The 20237-nt window shown below is 47.0% G+C and overlaps 1 protein-coding gene across 2 annotated transcripts in view; it reads right to left on the bottom strand.

Annotated features, from left to right (window-relative positions):
• Window positions 1-54: 54 nt before the first annotated feature.
• Window positions 55-20237, bottom strand: part of nfatc3a (nuclear factor of activated T cells 3a) — a 62434-nt gene continuing 42251 nt past the window's right edge. For both annotated transcript variants that reach the window (XM_061221294.1, XM_061221295.1), the window contains exons 7-10: window positions 18483-18538; window positions 18041-18167; window positions 14753-15604; window positions 55-3487 (exon numbers count right to left, since the gene is read on the bottom strand). In XM_061221294.1, coding sequence (XP_061077278.1) covers window positions 3411-3487; window positions 14753-15604; window positions 18041-18167; window positions 18483-18538 — 1112 coding nt within the window. In that variant the 3' untranslated portion in view covers window positions 55-3410. The remainder of the gene's footprint in view (window positions 3488-14752; window positions 15605-18040; window positions 18168-18482; window positions 18539-20237) is intronic.

The following is a 20237-nucleotide window of genomic DNA, read 5'->3' on the forward strand; positions in this document are numbered from 1 at the left end:
ACTGAGCGTTAAAACAGCGGCCTTCCACTACAACATAAAGATCAAACACAAGGCTCCATTTCTACATTTTCCTTTTTATTGATACACGACCAATTAAGAGCATCAGATGCAAGGTTTTCCCTTTGAATATCTCCAAAAAAAGCACTGCATTCTTAAAAATTACAAAATGTTAAAATACAAAATGTACATGAAATTACAACACAAGGCCCTGTAAACATCTTCTAGACCTGTACTTCCCTTTATTTTACAAAATGTTTATTTTAGTTCCGTTTCCCCCCCCCAACCTTTAGGAATGACCACCATCTTTAGAGTATCAAAAATATAGTTGTAGAACGTGTTCTTGTCCATCAGAACGGTCTTTGGTAATGATGAAGAGGACGGTGGACTGCTGACGAGGGCCACTGGATTGAGCTCCAGGTCACCATGGTGACGGGCATGTGCCAGTCCTAAAGCAGTTCTCCCTGTGCTACCAGCGGTCCTGCGCACAAAGTCCTTCCTAAAAAAACTCCAAACCCCCTCCATGTGATTCGAGTTGCCGGTGACTTAAAGCTTGACACGAGTTAAGGCTACGTTACAATAATTTATATCATTTAAAAATTTTCGAAAATCATCCGACAGACCATAATCGTGGCATAAAGGTTTTTATGAATGTGTACAAGTTTCTATACGTGGACATAAGCTGGAAGTGTAAGAATTACAGTAAATGCATATGAGGTGACGCCTCATGTCACCCCCTGGTGGTACAAGCCTAGATTGCATAGCCTAATGCAGTCATGTGCTTTTTATCCATTGAAATTCAAAGAGGATTTTTAACAGTCATGTATCTACAGTTTATTGGAACAAACACACATACACACGCACGCAAACACAAGAATCTATTAAGACGCTTGCACTGAATCCTTTACAAGGCGGATACACAGAAACAACTTATTCATATAGGAATATACATGTCTCACGTATTTATACGGTAATATATTAAAAGCATCTATACAGCTCCTACATCTATAGGCAACCAGGTTCTTTTAAAAGGCATCTGACAGGTTTTAGTGCATAGCAAAACGTCATCATTTCACTGTGATTTTCGACATGATTGTATAGAACCACCCACACTCCCTCTGCAATACTGTCGGCCCTGCTCCATCTCCAGAGTTTTCTGTACCAATTTTAAATAGAAAAATACACACGCAACAGCATCACTATCAAATGAATGAAAAGCGCTTAAGGCGGAGAAGAAGCGATGCTGCATAGATCCGTTTGTACAGCGTCCCCTGAATGAGCAAATTCATTTGCAGCAAAAATAAATAAAGACAGAGGCTGCTCCCAGCCCCAACTAATCATCTTTCATCATTTCAAGCTGCATCCAAGGCTTCCTATGACAGTTTTAGCGAACACAATGTTCATCGCTTTTTTCTACCTGGCTCTTGACTCGTATAGTTTGGACAGTTTTCACATAGGTCATGTCCTGCCGGCTTTCATTTGCCAATATTGCAATCCGATCTGCCGTCTCCTCTCAGGAGACCAGTACCACCTTAAAGCTAGCACAACCTTTCACAAAGGTTTCAGCTGGACTGGGAATCTGAACCTCTCTACCCTGAGCGGAATCAACCTTGCCTCCAGTGTGGACATTTCTCAAACCAGTCCTGAAAACCGCCAGTGATTAAATTATACCTGTGCTACAAACCCCCAGATCCTATAGCAGGGATCATTTTCTCCCAGGTAATTAACTGAACAGCTAGTGCTACTGATTGGCCAAACTCAGGTAAAGGGACGGAGACCTGACTCTCAGGTAAAGGGACGGAGACCTGACTCTCAGGTAAAGGGATGGTGTGATTTGAGGAACAGGGTCTTATGGAACCCTAATCCAGCCTGCAGAACCAGCGTGATGTCACGGGCTGGACTAAAGCACGGGAAATGGAATGAGAGCGGAATGAATTCAGGAGTGAAGCAAAGGGCTGCTTGTTCTTTGTGCTTGGTGTCACCTCGTTCAGCGGAAATATCGTCTCGCTTCCTGTATACCAATGAAGTCTGTTTCGTGTTCCCAGCTCATAACACGGGCATAATTGTCGATGTCATCGAATATGCGGTTTATATACACTTCAATATTAATTTTATTTCTGCAAGGCACACAAGTCCTCCTGTACCTCAGGAGTAGTATTGCATCATCGAGCTGAATGGCCCAGTCTTTCATACCATTTCCCATTCTGTACAAACTGGCAGGCTTCCTCATGTTACCAAATATTTACGCATGGATATTAATATTTATTCTACATCTCTGGCTTCATGAAGCGGACAGGTATCAATGCGTTATTTTCAGTGGAAGAGTACCATTTCACCCAACGCATGTCGTAAGCACTGCAAAATTCTCACCAATTTGTCTACATATAAAAATAGCTCCAGCTAAGTTTTTTCTCAAACTACAAATGTTTTTTTTTCCTATTATATTTTTCCTATTTTTAAATATTACTATTTAACTCAAACGTCAGCTATATAAAATGTAACAATCGTTCAAAGCTTCTAAACGCTTATAAGGCATTTGTGCTACCTGAATTAGGGGAAAAGGGAAAAATATTATATATTGTATATCTACAAAGTTGAAGATCAGAAATGTGGAATGTTGCATATTACAAAGCCCATTTCAGCTACAGGGTGGAATGGTGTGTTTCACTAACCAGCCCCCCACCTGGCATGCAGTCAGCTGTGCTGTGTAAGAACACACAGGTACTGTGAGTGCCTGTAGGCCAGACCAACAGGACACAGTGCTGTCTGGGCTGGATAAGGTCATGTGCCCATATCCTCTACTTCCTGGTTACGGTTTCCGTCTCAACAACAGCAGGAATACCGATGGGCGCCATCAGTACCCCACCCCCGGCCACTTTTTGGGAGAAATACACACACCGTCTCTTAGAGACACCTGAACCAGAATGCACTTAATGCTGCATAGTATACACAGGTCTGTGGTGACATCAGTCCAAATATCTGTGACATCCTTAAAATGGAGAACGAGGAGAAATGGGGCGAATTTCCCCCTGCTGCTTTTGGAGATGGTGTGAACCGGGCTAACATTTACAGCACAGCAACACAATGTGCATCTATCTGTGGCTGCCACGAACCCCTGCCTTTCACGTACCTTAAGGTACACACAAGTCAGTGTACCTTCCCCCATTACTACTCACCAGCCCGTGTGTGTGTGTGTGTATGTGTGTGTGTGTGTGTGTGTGTGTGTGTGTGTGTGTGTTTCACTACAGTGCTTGCATCTGCTGCTGGGAGTTCTGGGGTCTGACTGCAGGAGGAGCTTCTGTACATCAGGCCCCACTGGTGACCACCACAGTGTCAGAGCTCAGAGCAGAGGGGCCCTGCTGTGGCTGTGGGTGAGCACTGGCAGTGCGTTGAGGCTGTGGCTGTGGGCGGCGTTAGGTCTGGCTGTGTGCTGCTGTGGAGCTGTGGGAGGCCGGGCACTGGGACATGTCTCTGCCGATGATCTCATTCACTGCAGGAGAAACACAGACACAGGGGCACTCCAGTTAACCACAACATTGACGACTTAGGTGATGCTTTTATCCAAAGTGACTCACAGTTGATTAGACTAAGCATGGCCCAATCCCCCCCCAAGAACAATATGGGGATTAAGGGCCTTGCTCAAGGGCCCAACAGCTGTGGCTACAGTCAACCAACTTAGCCGCTAGGCTATAGGCCTATAAGCTGCCCTCTTATGACGGACAGGGTGCTGATACTTACGAGACAGCCCTGTATTCTCACTCTCAGCCACACGGGGGAGATATTGCATAAGTTATGAATCATTACCACTGGCACTCATCAGCGGAGTGAAACGCTGCTCAGTCACAGAGTGGCAGTGGCAAAATGAATGAGTAACAGAACAAGTGCATAAACACACTCATACTTACGCACAGGCGCGCACACACCACTCAAAACAGACATGACAAATGGAAAATAAACTATTCTGTTCCAAATGCAAATTTTGCGCCAAATAGGTTAGACGTGGCCTCTGACAGTTGGCATCCTATAAAGCTGACCTTAACAGAAACCTGCGTGAATACCATCCTGTTCATTTTAGGGACTCCGGGGCAGTTGGTTCATTTAGTTTATTATTTGATTGAATGGAAATGGTGCATTTCCACTGACCTGGAGCACATTCTGATAATCACTATGAAAAGGCAGTATTAAAAAAATCCAGCGAATGGTCAGCCTTCCAAGAGGCTATTTGCGAGCAGTAATTACTATGTTAAATAAATAATATAGCAACCATTCGACAGCTTGTTATTTTCAAATGCCAACATAAATCTGAATGCCTAAAGGCAGGAGTGATTTTCTCCACACATCAGCCGAGCTTCTGCACAGCAGAACAGCCAGTGACTGGCAGCAAAAATAACGGTCATCAAATAAAAAAAAAAGAAGGGGAATTCTATCATAAAAAAAAAAATGACTACATTTCTTCTAGTAGTGACAGTACATTTTTCCATTTTCACAAAATATGCAAAATTACAATATATTAAGCTGTGTATCCAAATTCCGTCAATACAGTACGATCATATATATAGCCCGATTGCTGAGAAATGTGCGACAGTTCCACATAGTCACAACAGACAAAGAAAATACTACAAAAGAGATTAACAGGAAATGCATTAAAAATATTTTTCTTTAAAACATTGAAAATATTTAAATATGTAAACAAATAAACATAGACAAACACATCCCCCTAAAGCAGGGAAATTATGTACCCTTACAAGACATATCATTTAGCATTGGATTGAATTTAGCCGAAAATGGCTCAAAAATAAAGTAAATGAATACAGTGACCAAATGTATGATATCCTTAGTTTAGCAAGGCTGACACTATTACTGACACAGTGAGGGGCAGTGTGGTCCTACATGTCTGCTTTGGGCTCTATCCTGCCCTCCCCGTCACTAACATGTCCCCTATTTAGCCACTTCCACAGAAACTGAACACATTCTCCCTTTCCATGTGCCAAGACGCCCCAGGACCAACATCAGGTACCAACACGCCTACGTTTCTACGTTTCTACTCCTGCTTGCCACTATTTTTATCTGCCGCTTTATTTAAAATATGGAAGGAGACGCGGAGGGGCCCGAAATACGCAGCCTATGAATAGATTTCCTGTGAAAACGCTCCCAGGGCTGTGTGTATTTGGACAGTAACCCAGAAAGCAGCAGGTGACGGACACGTGGACAGGTAACCGTGTCACCTGCACTGTCATTGTCACCGGTCTGAATAGCCCAATCAGCGGGGGCCGTTCTTACCCAGCTGCACCTGTCGCGGTGAGCTCTACACACTGAGATACATAGCCCAGGGCCCCTTCTGTTCTCAGCTAAAACACACAGCCACGGCTACACAAAACAGCACTCCACACTCTCCATCTCGCTGATTAACTGCAGGGTCCCTGCTGAGGAAAACTCACACTGGCCTCACAAAATAATGAAGCATGGAAAACACTAATTTATACTCTATAGAATATTGCTGACAAAGTAATTGGAATAATGCAGCTTCAGATTAAGAATTTGCATACCGATTGCATGAGGTGAATTTACTACACAAATCCGCTTAAAAAAACCACATTAAATAATACATTTCCCAGGAAATGTCTCTGATTGCAGTGACCAGATCTGGCTGATAAACTTTGCATAATGCGCAGCTACAGCATATCGTATACTGTAGATGGATATACAGAATCAAAAGCAAAAATAGGTGCTAAAACTCCATAGACGATAATTAGCTAAAAAGATCAGTTCTCATTCTGGGGCCACTGGTGTGTAGCACACAAGACTGAATCAGACCGATATCTGAACTGAGAAAATGACCTAAAAGAGCTGCTTTCAGACATGGAACAGTTTGTCATACATTCACAGCTATGCTATGAGTAATGGGGATTTTAACATTACTTTTTCAGTAACCTAAACACGAAAACACACGAGACCATCAGCAATGACCCCCGACATGTGGCATGCAATTTCCCCTAAAATTATGCTCCAGTTCTGACGGCAAATAAACATCCACTGTGCCAAAATCTGTCATTATCTGTCATATTTGGCAGACCCTTTTATCCACAGCGAGGTACAATAAGTGTCACCACACGTCATATCTCTGAAAGCATGTCGGTTCTTTTCCCTACTTGCTCATTCAATGCAGTCCATTTACAAAGCACTTCCAACAGTAACAAACATTCACCCATTTACAAACCGGTGCCTGTGTTTCTCTGTGCCGGTGGCATAACAGGAATTAGGCAAGCAGTTTTAAATGAATAATTCAGCAGGCAGCAGGGAGTCTAAATGGAAGGTGTGTCGCTGTTGTGAGTTGTGTGGTTTTAAAACGCAGGCTCCTGTGCTGTTCTCTGAAGGGATGGGCCGGTTTGTCGGATATTAAGGAGTTATGCAAAGTCACCCGCCAAGAGGATGGCAGGAAATTTCATTTCATACTCAACTGCAGCCCTGCCTTATGGAAGATGGCGTCATAAACATCGGCTGAATCCTAAATCTTGTTTTGTCCACGCATGCTTCAAGGATGCAGAATATTGACAACCGCCATTCAATGCCATGTTCTCAGTAGAGAATATAATTCTGAAGCACTGACAGATGTGTTGAAGTGCAGATTAAAGAGTGGCAGCTGCTACACTAGTGTCTATTTCTCTGACGATGTGAGAAAGATGTTGGGCTAAGCCGCCAGCAGAGATCATCCTGTTAGCGTGGGCGGCTTACTTTCACATCGACTGACATGTACGAAAAACAATAAATAAAGAGCGTTATTACACGTTCAGCTTCAGCCACGCTATTGTTTACAACAGATATTTACCACAAAGAGTGAGAGTTGCGACAGCACTTAGCCAAGCTGTTCTTTCCTGGCTTGTTGTTTTCTGTACCGATGTTCTTTTACTGCACATCCTTCTGCATTTACTTCCCCACATGTCTTTTGGGACAAAGTTACTCAGAAAAGCAATCCGCGACAATGCAGCTTCATAATCAGAATTTGTATGCTGGTGTCTCAACATGAATTTACTACACACATCCTTATTTTTTTATATTTTCTTTTCTCCAAGGAAATGTTTCTCATTGGCAGTGCCAGACCTGGCTGTTTTCCACTGAAACTGTATAATGCTGAGCTGCAGTATGTCGTGTAGACCTGTAAAAAAGACTGTCGAAGAAAATGAGTAGAGGTTCTCTTTTTTTTTGTTGGTTTGCACAAAACCAAAGGAAAACATCTAATTTGAAAAAGGCTAAATTTCCGTTTTTTTTAAGTTTATTTACAATACCCTAAGGGATTCATTCATTATAGTATTTAGGGCTATGATAAAAACTCAAAGACAATAGAAATATATACAAGACATTGACGTGATACAAAATGCAAATATATTCACAATTGCATGAAATATTTGAATTAACTGCCTTACATATACGCTTGTGATTCAGGTGTTGTAATGATGACTTTGAGAACAGTCGCAGGGTAACGCGCCGAAATAAGAGTTAGGTTGTATTTTTATCACTGGCAGACGAGCCTCCACACTTCTCCACCCACACGCAGCGGTGATGGTGCGCACTCAGAGAATATCAGCAGCGCTGCTGTTCTCCGCCCCCCCCTGCTTCCACCGCAGCACTGTAAGGCACATTTCACACTGCTGCGTTCACACAGCAGCCATGAACTCATCACCCCACACGCCCGGCGACTGCAAAGTCGCACAACATCAATTCCTTTCTTATTATACATCATTCGTCAGGTACATGTCGAGGCTAATATTATTAGCATGGTGTCGTATACATACCGTCAGTTTTATATTTAAGGTCAGTTGTTATACCGCGTACGTATTGTCAGGAAATACGAACAATTTATGTTTCACCTTAAACTGAAAGAAACAAATTGCCGCAAATCAAGCTTAGTCAGAGGTACGGAGTAATTCCAGTTCCCTGTCATTGTCACGCCTTTTGATATGTCATTCAGCCATCTCCACTTCAATACACTCTTACTCATTTGCTGAAAAGGAGATCCCCAGGTTTGACTGTGGGGGGGACCTCCCTAAGGCAATGAACCCTCAACTGAAACGTATTGTTCTCTCTTGACTTTCTGAAGTTTCTGTGTTTGGCCTCGGTGTGAATGACACACCGCGCGCGGTGCTCCGAGCGCAGTCTTTCCCAGCTGAAGTCATCCGGCCCCCAGACCCCCGAAGGGAGGGACCCCAGCAGTCAGGCCCCTGTGAGCTCACGCTATATTGAGGACCCTGTCGGACTTGGACGCCGTCACACAGCACAGCTACAGCCCAGCGCGGAAAGCCCCGGGAGCTTTCTAACGTGATTCATGCACATGAAGGATAACGCACATCAGACTCTGTGCCACCTCAGAAGCAAAAATATTTTAACAAATGCTAACATTTTTAACAAGAAAATAACTTGATGCAAAAAAAAACGACTGCCTTTGCTTTGGGGAATGCTTATTCATCTCAAATATCTATTTTCTTAATATTTTCACATTTCCCCCATACCAATTTTTTTATTATTTTTTTGGAAGCTGAAAGGAAATTTACAATTACCTTCTGTTCAGCTAAAATAAGCAGCTCTTATGAAATCTCAACGGATCACTGACAACCAAGAATGCCTGTGTAAAAATATATAAAAGTCATCTGTCACTACTTATGAATATCACATGAGTACTAAATGACACTGTTATTTCCCTCAAATGGAAGAAAATATGCTGTAATGGAAAACCTTTGTGCCACTGACAGGCAGCATTGTGTTTACTGTCAGACAACACTGTCAAAAACATCGTCCTGTTTCCACTTCAGAAAACCTAAAGCAGTTCATCAGCAAGCCCAAACAAGCGAATGATCATAAAAACAGACAAGAATTAATGGATCTATCTCCACGGATCTATCCATCCAAAGATCTTATTTGGGTACGCAGGCTAAAGGCTGGAAAGTTGCTTTTGCCATAACATAAAGCCAATGCGATAAAACATTTTGCATATTGACTACATTTACTTGAAATCTGATAGTGAATCATGACAAAAATGTTGAAATGGCAAGCATAGTTTAGGACAACAGGTAATTCCACTGACGTAAAAACAGCCATTTTATGCGGTTAACAGTTGTAAGCAGTGGAATGATGTGACTGAATAAGAGTGCGGATAATGATGAGAATCAGTCACTGCTACGGAGAAGGTTGGGAGAAGATGGCCGTCTGTGGAACCTGTGCTGCCCAGCAGTATTAACCGGGCCCTCAGACGTCCTGGTGACTCAGCTCCACGCTTCTCCCCCAAAACCAGTAACGTGACCAACGGTCATGGTATTTGTTCTTCACCAATCATTGGTTGTGTTATTAGTTTTGCGTGTGATAAAAGGTAATGCACATGCCGTAGTAAATCAAAGCCCCAAGTCCCTGTGACCCATAACCTAGACCTCTCTGACTTGCACCATGAAGTGTCCGCTCTCAGGAAAACCATTGGTCAGAAAGGTGACCTTACAGAGGCCCAGTTCCTGTTTTTGGACTGAAAGAGCACACAAATCGGCAGCAGGGTACAGTAAGCGGACTCAGTTAATGGCTTTCTGTCAGTGAGTCACCGTGACAGTAATTGTCAAAAAGTACAGGAATGAAAGGCGAGTTATGCCTTCCCCTGTGGATTTGGCTATAAATCATTATACGCAGGGTGGCAGTTATTTCCCTGCCAGGGTTAAGCCTGTCATTCAGTGGCTGCTCCCCTGGAATGTGTGTGTACTCCAACGCTGGCTTTTAGGATGGCTAGTGTAACCCAGAGGAACATAATACACCACATTCACACAAAGCACCCCGTTTGACAGTTGACTTAAATTACATATTTTCAAACGGAAAAAGAAAACACTGAAACATTTGGTTCCTACACTATTTCCTGTAATACGATTTGTGTCCTGTCAAACAATTTGGAAGGGTACAACAGCCTGTGTCACAACGAAACACAGAGAAAATGAAACAAAAGGGGACACAAAGTCCTAACCACACTATCAGCACTTGAAAGACGTTTTTAGTAGACGTGTGGCTAATGCACTTTAACATTTAGGGTATGGAAAGAAAACACGCAGCTCTGTTTCCGGTCGATTTTAACAAGTCGAAGGTGGCAGATGTCCTTTTTCCTTAAGCTAGCGTTTCACCGCTGAACAAAGTGATGGTATTAATCCAGTACAGCCTCAGTAGTGGCTGTCAGACTGGGACACATGGTGGCATTCTGGTAAACACTGTACTTCCATGACCCAAATTGTCAACAGATGGGGTGGATAGCTCCCATACATTCTACTGCTAGGCCGTATAGGGGCGAGTTATATGCTGAAAGCTTGCCGCAACAAGTTGCCCTGTGATGTGTGTTAAACGAATGGCTGCTTTTAAGATGGCTAACGTAACATTGATAACAGAAACTTGGATAATGCACCACCATTACACAAAGTACAGCATGTGTCCGTAAACATATTAAAGTTGACTTACAAGCATTTACAAGCTAAAACAATAATAACCAGACGCAACTAAAACCAGGCTATAAGAATACTGATTTTTGAGGCATCACAGAACAGTCAGATATCGGCATATTACATTAATTTGTAAATTCTGCCAGAGGACAGAAGTCCCAACATTAGCACGGTCTGACATCTGTGTAGTTTCAAAATAAAAAAGTGTCCCCAACAGTATCAGCTATAACTTGAGCTCCTTGGCTAGTTTATTCAGATTTGAGAATGTGTCCATTTAAATAACCTGTAAGAGCGAGGCCACAGTGCCCAGGCTCAGAGAAAGAGGGCGTGTCTCCCTGGGTCTGTGGGCCAATCACAGAGCAGCGGTGAAGGGCAGGGGATGTGATAAGGCCCGGGCAGTGTAGTAAAAGCTGTGCTGGTGCAGCTGCAGATTAGTCTGCTCAGCGGTGTACGTAGCCCCGTGTGTTTCTGCGCAGACGCGTGCCGGCGTACGTAACTCTGTGTGTGCCTGTGTAAAGACACACAGCGGTGTATTTCTCCTTGTGTGTGCCTGTGTACAGACGTACGGTGGTATATATCTCCCTGTGTGTGCATGCGTACAGACTGCGTGGTGGTGTATTTCTCCCCGTGTGTGCGTGCGTACAGATGCACGGTGGTGTATTTCTCCCCGTGTGTGCATGCGTACAGACTGCGTGGTGGTGTATTTCTCCCCGTGTGTGCGTGCGTACAGACGCACGGTGGTGTATTTCTCCCCGTGTGTGCGTGCGTACAGATGCACGGTGGTGTATTTCTCCCCGTGTGTGCGTGCGTACAGACGCATGGTGGTGTATTTCTCCCCGTGTGTGCGTGCGTAGCCTGCGTGGTGGTGTATTTCTCCCTGTGTGTGCGTGCGTACAGACTGCGTGGTGGGGTATTTCTCCCCGTGTGTGCGTGCGTACAGACTGCGTGGTGGTGTATTTCTCCCTGTGTGTGCGTGCGTACAGACTGCGTGGTGGTGTATTTCTCCCTGTGTGTGCGTGCGTACAGACTGCGTGGTGGGGTATTTTTCCCCGTGTGTGTGTGCGTACAGACTGCGTGGTGGGGTATTTCTCCCTGTGTGTGCGTGCGTACAGACGCACGGTGGGGTATTTCTCCCTGTGTGTGTGTGCGTGCGTACAGACTGCGTGGTGGGGTATTTCTCCCCGTGTGTGTGTGCGTACAGACTGGGTGGTGGTGTATTTCTCCCCGTGTGTGCGTGCGTACAGACGCACGGTGGTGTATTTCTCCCCGTGTGTGCGTGCGTACAGACTGCGTGGTGGTGTATTTCTCCCCGTGTGTGCGTGCGTACAGACTGCGTGGTGGTGTATTTCTCCCCGTGTGTGCGTGCGTACAGACGCACGGTGGTGGTGTATTTCTCCCCGTGTGTGCGTGCGTGCGTACAGACTGCGTGGTGGTGTATTTCTCCCCGTGTGTGCGTGCGTACAGACTGCGTGGTGGGGTATTTCTCCCTGTGTGTGCGTGCGTACAGCCTGCGTGGTGGTGTATTTCCCCCTGTGTGTGCGTGCGTACAGACTGCGTGGTGGTGTATTTCCCCCTGTGTGTGCGTGCGTACAGACTGCGTGGTGGTGTATTTCTCCCTGTGTGTGCGTGCGTACAGACTGCGTGGTGGTGTATTTCTCCCCGTGTGTGTGTGCGTGCGTACAGACTGCGTGGTGGTGTATTTCCCCGTGTGTGCGTGCGTACAGACTGCGTGGTGGGGTATTTCCCCGTGTGTGCGTGCGTACAGACTGCGTGGTGGGGTATTTCTCCCTGTGTGTGCATGCGTACACACTGCGTGGTGGTGTATTTCTCCCCGTGTGTGCGTGCGTACAGACGCACGGTGGTGTATTTCCCCCTGTGTGTGCATGCGTACACACTGCGTGGTGGTGTATTTCTCCCCGTGTGTGCGTGCGTACAGACTGCGTGGAGGAGAGGAGTGGCGGTGGTGGCAGCAGGCCCTGTCTGTTTTTGCCCCAGCGTGGTGCGCTGGCGCTGGGCAGCAGCTGTGCGTCTCTGCTGGAGCGCTAACACGCGCGCGCGGGCATATGGAGCTCGCGCGGCGGGCTCCGCCCGCACAGACGCTGTAAACACGGTCCGTCGCGAGGCGATTAATTAAACACGCGGCCCCGCACGACCGCAGACGGACACGGTCACCCTCGCCAGGTCCCCGGCCCGGGAACGGTGTCCCGCGCGTGACGTCAGCCGGGCACGCCGTCCCGCTGAACAGCCCCCGCCCCCGCCCGCTACATACGGAGAGAGCCGCTGCCTCGAATGCGCCGCTCATTAGTGGACATTTCCAGGGTTTGGTGTGCATAACTGACATTTTGGGCCAATATTTGTATTACACATCAAAAGAAAGCTGTTGATGAGATATATTTAGCAGCAAAAGATGGGATATGCCACCCTAAACTACAATGAAATAAAGGATAAAAGCCTTTTGAGACTTGTCTCAAAAACCCTGGTTCATTCAAACATTTCTTTTGGCTCACTTGTACATTTTGGAAAATGGAACTTATGCCCATTGTGCACCAATTTTTAAAAAGATAAGTACACATTCTTTCAGGCCAATACCTGCGCCAACAATCTGTTGACTTGAATGATAAAATGAGGTCCTACTACGTCCCTTCGATAACCTGCAATAAGGTCAGCAATAAGACCAGTGTGGCAGAGCCTGTGTCTGTTCTACAGGGCCGTGCCATACCTCTGTGCAGTGCTGTGTATTACAGCCCAGTCAATGTGGAAAGGGTCACTTTAAAAGCCCACACAGTCACAGCACACTAATAACAGCCCCAAGCTCAATGGCGTCGAGCGAACGGACACAAACTGGGGCTGCAGTCTACTCGCTGTGAATCACTGACCCTCTTTAGAAATGAGCCGTTCCGCTGAAACACTTAATAACAAGTCCCACGGTGTCAGAATGTTACAGTTACTATTTATAGTGGCCCCTTTGGGGGGGGGGGAGCTAATCCCATATGGAATCTCTTAGCAAACTCACACTTTATTCCACCGAACGCAGTCTCCAGAGAGAGGCTGAGAGGCTTGCAGGACCCGGGCCGGGGTGTGAACAAGGGCTCGTTTGCATGTGTCTGTACGGCGCCCTGGTGTTGATGCGCTCGTTTTCACACACACACACACGCACACACACACACACACACACACACACACACACACACACACACACACAGACAGACAGACACAGACACAGACACAGACACACGCACGCGCGTGCGCGCACACACACACACACACACACACACACACAGACACACAGACACACACAGACACACACAGACACACACAGACACACACAGACACACACAGACGCGCGCGACTCATTTCGACACGCAGGCTTTCAGTAGCGTAACCCCCCCTGACTCGTGCGGAAGAATTCCCAGCACTGCTCACTCGGCCCGTCCGTTAACAGGCTGCAGTTTCGCCTCCGTGTCTGTCCGTTAGTCACGAGAGGGGAAAGAGAAGTACAGGATGTACTGTCATATGCATTATGTTAATGTTGAAAACAACCGAAAATGAAACACAGGCAAATAACTGTATATGCACCTGTATTTGCACGTTTATCGTTTTGAATGTAGAAATGTACAACCTAGTTAGCATATATAACCGTGCTAATGGCTGTTTGCCCAGTTGATCTTCCCGAGAAATGACTCAGGACTCAGGACTGATATCAACATTTCCTGGTTCACACAACTCCAGCACCAGTTGTTACAGAATGTACTCCAACCTAAGAGAAGCATTCCCCCGAAGCAGGCATCTCTGAAGCCCTCTTCTGTGTCCACACTTACTTTACACCCCGATCACACAGCCTGAGAGGAGTGTGGAGGCTGACACACTGTCTGAATCCGTTCCCACCTCTCCTGTGATGATATTACTGCACTGTACCACTGACATGAGCTCCCTCTGCCGAGAATATCAATGTGTTCAGTAATTCATCTCTTAGCTTGGGCCCAGCGTAGCAGGCAGCCAGGGTACACCTGGAGATTCAGCGCTGAGAGATTATCAGGATACACCTGAGATTCAGCGCGGAGAGATTCTCACCATTCTCACCTCTTCGGTTACTTTCACCCAGAAGCACTGACAGGCTTACAGTCTGCAATGCTGCTTGCTATCCTGCTTTTCACACAGCTACGGACCGCAGGGATGCCCTGTTATTTTTGGGAAATGACTCACTCGGTGCATTTTTAGCTGAAACATAGCATCACCTTTCCAAGGCGTTTGTTACTGTCACTTTGAGCCTTTTCCTGCAGAAGGAGCCCGGTAGAGACCCTTACCGTCGTCCAGGGTGATGTCCTGCAGGCCGATGGACTGGAAGGTCAGCTCCTTGTCCTCTGGCTCCTGCTTGATGCTGAGCCTCTCCCCCTCGGGGGAGAAGGGCGGCTGGGGGCCCAGCGGCAGGCTGCCCAGGCCGGGGCTGGAGGCCTGGGGGGAGGGCAGGAGCACCAGGGGGCTGCTGGAGGTGGGCGAGGGGGAGGAGGCAGGCCCCCCGGTGGGGGACTGGTAGGGCAGCGAGTGCAGCTGGGGGGAGGACGGCCCCGAATGGGGGGAGGGCACCATGGGGAGGGGCGCGTTGGTGGGGGAGGGGCAGGAGGCGGCTCTCTGGCCTGTGGAGGGGTAGCCCAGACTGTGCTGCAGCTGGGCTCTGGGGTGGGAGGGGGAGGGGACCTGCACTGGGTTGGGACAGGGGTAGCCCAGAGAGTGCAGGTGGGAGAGGGGCTGGCTGCCGGCGGAGGGCGGGGTGGAGGCGGAGTGGTACCCCAGGCCCAGCCCCAGGGGGTCGGGCTGGAAGGGCAGGTGCTCGTAGCCCTGGGCGGAGCCGGCGCTCATGGGAAGACTGGGCTGCCCGTTATAGGGCAGGCTGTGCTGCAGGGGCGGGTAGGAGGGCCGCGGGGGCGGGGCCGGGGCCGGGTGGAAGGGCAGCGGAGAGCCAATCAGCTGGCAGCTCTGGAGGCGGGGCAGCTGCTGGAAGGGGGCGGCCATGGGGGGGTACACAGGCAGCAGGCCGCGGGGGGAGCCGTCGGGGGAGGGCAGCTGGGTCCGGACCGGGTGGGCGAGGGGGTGGGACAGGGGCATGGGCTGGGCGGGGGGCAGGTCCAGGTCCTCCCTGTGCTCCTGCTTCACCATGACTGCAGAGAGGAAACGGCACCGCGTTAAACCAGCGCTGGACACACTCACTCAGCACTACACCGCCATTTTACAGTTCTCCGCATTCCTATTCTACCGGGGTTCCCATTCTACCGGGGTTCCCAAACTGTGGCCCTTTCTGAGGTCACGAGCAGTCGTCCGGTAGTCGGAGGGTCTCCGGTTCGATCCCCTGACCTGGGTGTGTCAAAGTGTCCCGGAGCAAGAGTGTCCTCAAACGTCCAGTAGCTACCAATCAGCAGCCAATCGCCGTTGGTGTGTGAGTGTGTGTGTGTGAATGGACAAATGAGAGGCATTAATGTAAAGCGCCGTGGATAAAAGTGATATACAAATGCAGTCCATTTCAGGATGGGCTCAGCTGAAATTTCTGGGAAAGAGCACAAAAGAAATGTGAATCTAGGCTACTATCACAACAACCCAACCATAATGAGCAGAGAGATATGACAGGCCGTGGTATATCACTGATATCATCGCGGCAGAACAGAGTCGTTAGGCATGAGGTGTGTGTGTGGGCGGGGTGTTTCAGTTGCGTTTTTGAACATTCAGTCGGGGTCACGCATCAGATGAGAACCTCTCGGGTGTCTCGGTGGTGCAGCCTGTAGAGCACTGACCCCATGCTCATTGCGAGCCGCGACGTCGGCGGTTCGAATCCGACCGCCGGACATTTGTCGCATGTCTTCCCCTCTCTCTCGCTCCCATTCTTCCTGTCTCTCTATACTATACTGTCCAATAAAGCTGAAAAAGGCCTAAAAAATAAAAATAAAAAGATAAGATAAGAACCTCTGTTCTAAAGCACACTACAAATAGCCGAAATATAACAGGAAGTATAGAAGCCACTTTATAAATAAACTTACTGCTATTTTTATACAGAACAATTTCACTTTAATCCATTCAAGGACACAATGAGGACACAACACAACCAAACCCAGAGCAAATGCTAAAACACGGAGGAACACGGCTTACAATCCTTCATGGTCGCAGTTCTCGTGCTGTGTTACTATATAAGGGCTAAGGCACACATTTGGACGAGAGAAGAGATGAAGAGATTTTTCTTTGGAACTTTCAGTATGAATAATACATATGAATAACTGGCTCTATTCAAACACAGAGTCCCCTTTTGAGGTTTTTTTTCAGTTGCTTTATTGTGATAACTGATGCGTTGAGAGGAGCGCATTCATTTAAATGTGAACCGAACTGTGAGGGAAAACTAGAATAGCATGCAGTTTCTCTTCCCAGAAATGAGGGCAGTGCAAAGATGGAGCGCTGTAACGGAACAGACCACATCACAGGGTAGCCTATTTACCGATCTGGTGCTGACCAAACAAATGCTGAGAGATATTTTTATCCATTTCTCCAGCCTATCGGGGCATATGTTGATCGCCCTCGCGCCATCGTGCAAATCTTCTCTTTTGGCAAACGGCAGAAGGCCCTGAAGCCATGGCAGCCCGGCAACAAACAAGAGGGGGACCGCGACATGATACACCCCCCCCCACCCACCCCACCCTGCACCGCTATGCTCCAGCCAGATTAAAAAATAAACTTGCTTCCCAGCGACACGACCCGTTTGTGGGCGGGGAGCCGCCGGCAGAGCCGAAATGGCGGGTTTGCCGGGCGGAGCGGCCGGGCGGAGCGGCAGGGCGGAGCGGCAGCTGACCGTGCCTGGCACGCAGGAGCGCAGAGGACGGGACAGGGGGGCTCTTGTTTTGCCGCGGCGCGCCTACGCGCTTCACGCCCCTCCCGCGGTCGCAGTGGAGCGCCAGCTACGCCCCCGCGCGGCCTGCCGTTAATGAACAGACCCCGGCCCCTCCCCCGGCGACGGCCCGCGCTGCCACCTCCCCGCAGCGCGAGGGCGTACTTCCTGTGAGCACCTGCGGTCCTCTCTCATTGGGTGAGCGCCACGGCTGCTCGACGGAAAAACAGGAAACGCTCAGAAAGTGGGCAAAGAGAACGTGGGCGTCGGGACCGCTACTGACTTCTGAACATCATTAGATTCCTCCTTTATTTACCAACTTCATAAGCAGCGATACAAGTGATTATAAGATCAGATAAGTTATTTAAATGACTAAATGTCATGACTTGATTTTTGATGATTTACAAAGATATGCCTTTCACACAAGCCCCAATAATGTACAAATAGCCAACTTTCACTTGGTATATAATGCAGATAAATTCAGCTCATATATTTTGTAAAGAGTATACACAACGTTAATATTTAGAACTGTAAAGCCAGTGGTAGAGTTAGCACGCATATCAACAGTTGACAGGTGCAGCTGTAACTGCTAGTGAAGGAACCCCTTCTTAACCACATGAAAAACAGCCAGCAAGAAGGAAATACTTCAGAAGTTTCACTCCAAATGGCTGTGACTGGTGAAATGGTTCCTCGCAATCTGTCAGCATTGCGATTGGCTGGTGTAACCTACCTGACAAGTAGGTGAAGCGCTGGGATTGGCTTCTTTTCCTCTTCCCGTTACAAACGTAGAACTGCACCTGAACGGCTGAGGCGAGAGCCTTGCTGTGGTATGGGGGGACTTCAACCACAATGGTCGACTACAGGGAAAAAAGGACAATCTGATGTTAGCGACTGTCCAAAAGGCACGTTCAATGGCTGTTCACCTTTCACTGTTCACAATCATTTTCGGGAACAAGTCAACATCAGGGAAGTGCTCTGATGAACACAGCAAGCACAATCAGTGTTCATATAAGGCGGACAGATCCAAGCAATTATTTATGCGTTTGATACCTTTAAAATTGCAATCTTAAATTATCTCTTTATGAGGCTTCTGCAATAATATCACTGCTCAAGCTAAAAACAGTGGTTCAAAATTGTGGCCAAGCTCACATACGGAGCGATTATGTACTTACCCCTTGACTTTTTTCTCGTATGATTTTTGCGTCCACTTCCCATTGAGGACGGCCATCTGGAGGACACAAATTTTTTTTTTTTTACAAATTAAAAAATCTCAACATTTCAGTTCATGCTGGTCTACTCTTAACCAGCCCCTGGTCTAATCACAACCCGCCACTAGCCAAATCACAATCCGCCTGTTGGTCATTGACTACGCAGTCATTCAGGAAAGAGGAGGACTGATTCCCACTCAAGCATGTTCTCCCTGGCATCGAGCCAGGATGAGCAGGGAGAAAGCATGGACCTCATTAAAGACTTTGACTGCTGCTGACCAAAGGCAGAACCACAATACTCTCCCAGACCCTCCCCACACACTTCCAGAGGTCCTTCTATACACACAGAGAGTAGGTAAAATAGTATGTTTGTAAAACATTAGATTCCAAATTTACACTGCAACTAAGGATCAGCAGCAAAATATCTAACAAAAACTAGGAAACTCTACTTGCGCCTCATGATGTCATATCTATGGTCATGAAAAAGGCCAATGGAACATTTCAGAAATATACTGCAACACATAAGATGAAGATACGCTGAAAAATCACATGGTTAAAATGAGGAAACGACTGGAGGTACATTTCCATTTACTTTAGTCATAGTACCATGTCCAATTTTCCAAGTATCTGGCTACACATTTTGTAGCAATTTTTTATTTATTTATTTTTTAAGGCAAATATTTGTCAGTTAGTGTGTATGAAAACTGTGTCATTATTATGTTGTTGGAAAGCAGTAATGGAAGTGATCTATGTTAACGGCCCCCTTTCACAGTTTGTGCAAGAGGAGAAGTCGCCTGCTGAAGCTACAGCTGGCTGCTTCAAAGCCCGAACGTCACACGCGGAATGATTAAATCTCGCACCTGCACGCCGCTTTACCAAAGGCTTCCCCAAACACCAGCGCGTCCTCCTTTCCACAGGCGTTAGTCAGGAGTCAGCCAACACAGTTCCCCCCGCTCTCCCCATTTCTCCTCGCAAATAATTATCTTGTGGACGCGATTACAGTACGCGTGTGCTCTCGGCAAAACTATGTTGACTTGCACTTCTGGCTTTGCTGTTATTTAATGAAGAGCTGAACAAAGAGATAAAAAAACTTCCGTTGAGTTTTAACTCGGTCAAGATTCAAACTAAAATGACTTTCTTCAGTAATGGATGAATGACCTTGGACTCCACTGACTTTTGGCATAGAATGCCTCTGTAGCTCCTGTTGACATTTAGCACACAGTAGAGAGGAGGCCCACATGGTAAAGCTGAAAACAAGTTCAGGCAAGACCCTCATACCATATTGGGAGATGAATACTACTGTATCAACCTGCATGAAAAGTCTGCATTGTGTCAGAAAATCTGGGAGCGGAGGGCAATAGAGAGAGCAAGGTTTCAAGGGACAACCATGAACGCCTTCACATCTTTATATGGAAACAACAGTTGAGCTGGGAAAAAAAAACATGTTTACATGCAGAACTAAACGTAGTGCCCATTAGTGTTTTTATGCGTTATCATTTATTTAAACAGATCAAGCTACGATCATTAACTTGTTTATGAAAACCTCCCTTGGTAAACAGGCCTGCTACATGAGATGTACAGATCTTATTTCGCTTTTTCATTGGGCCTCCACTGGTTACCATGGTAAGTCGGTTTAAAAATAATATTTTTTGGTTCTTTCCGTTTGGTTACCTCCCATCCATTTAGATGAATCAGGCGATGAAACAAAGGAAAAACACA

The sequence above is a fragment of the Conger conger genome, chromosome 15, assembly GCF_963514075.1.
Source record: "Conger conger chromosome 15, fConCon1.1, whole genome shotgun sequence".
NCBI lineage: Eukaryota > Metazoa > Chordata > Actinopteri > Anguilliformes > Congridae > Conger > Conger conger.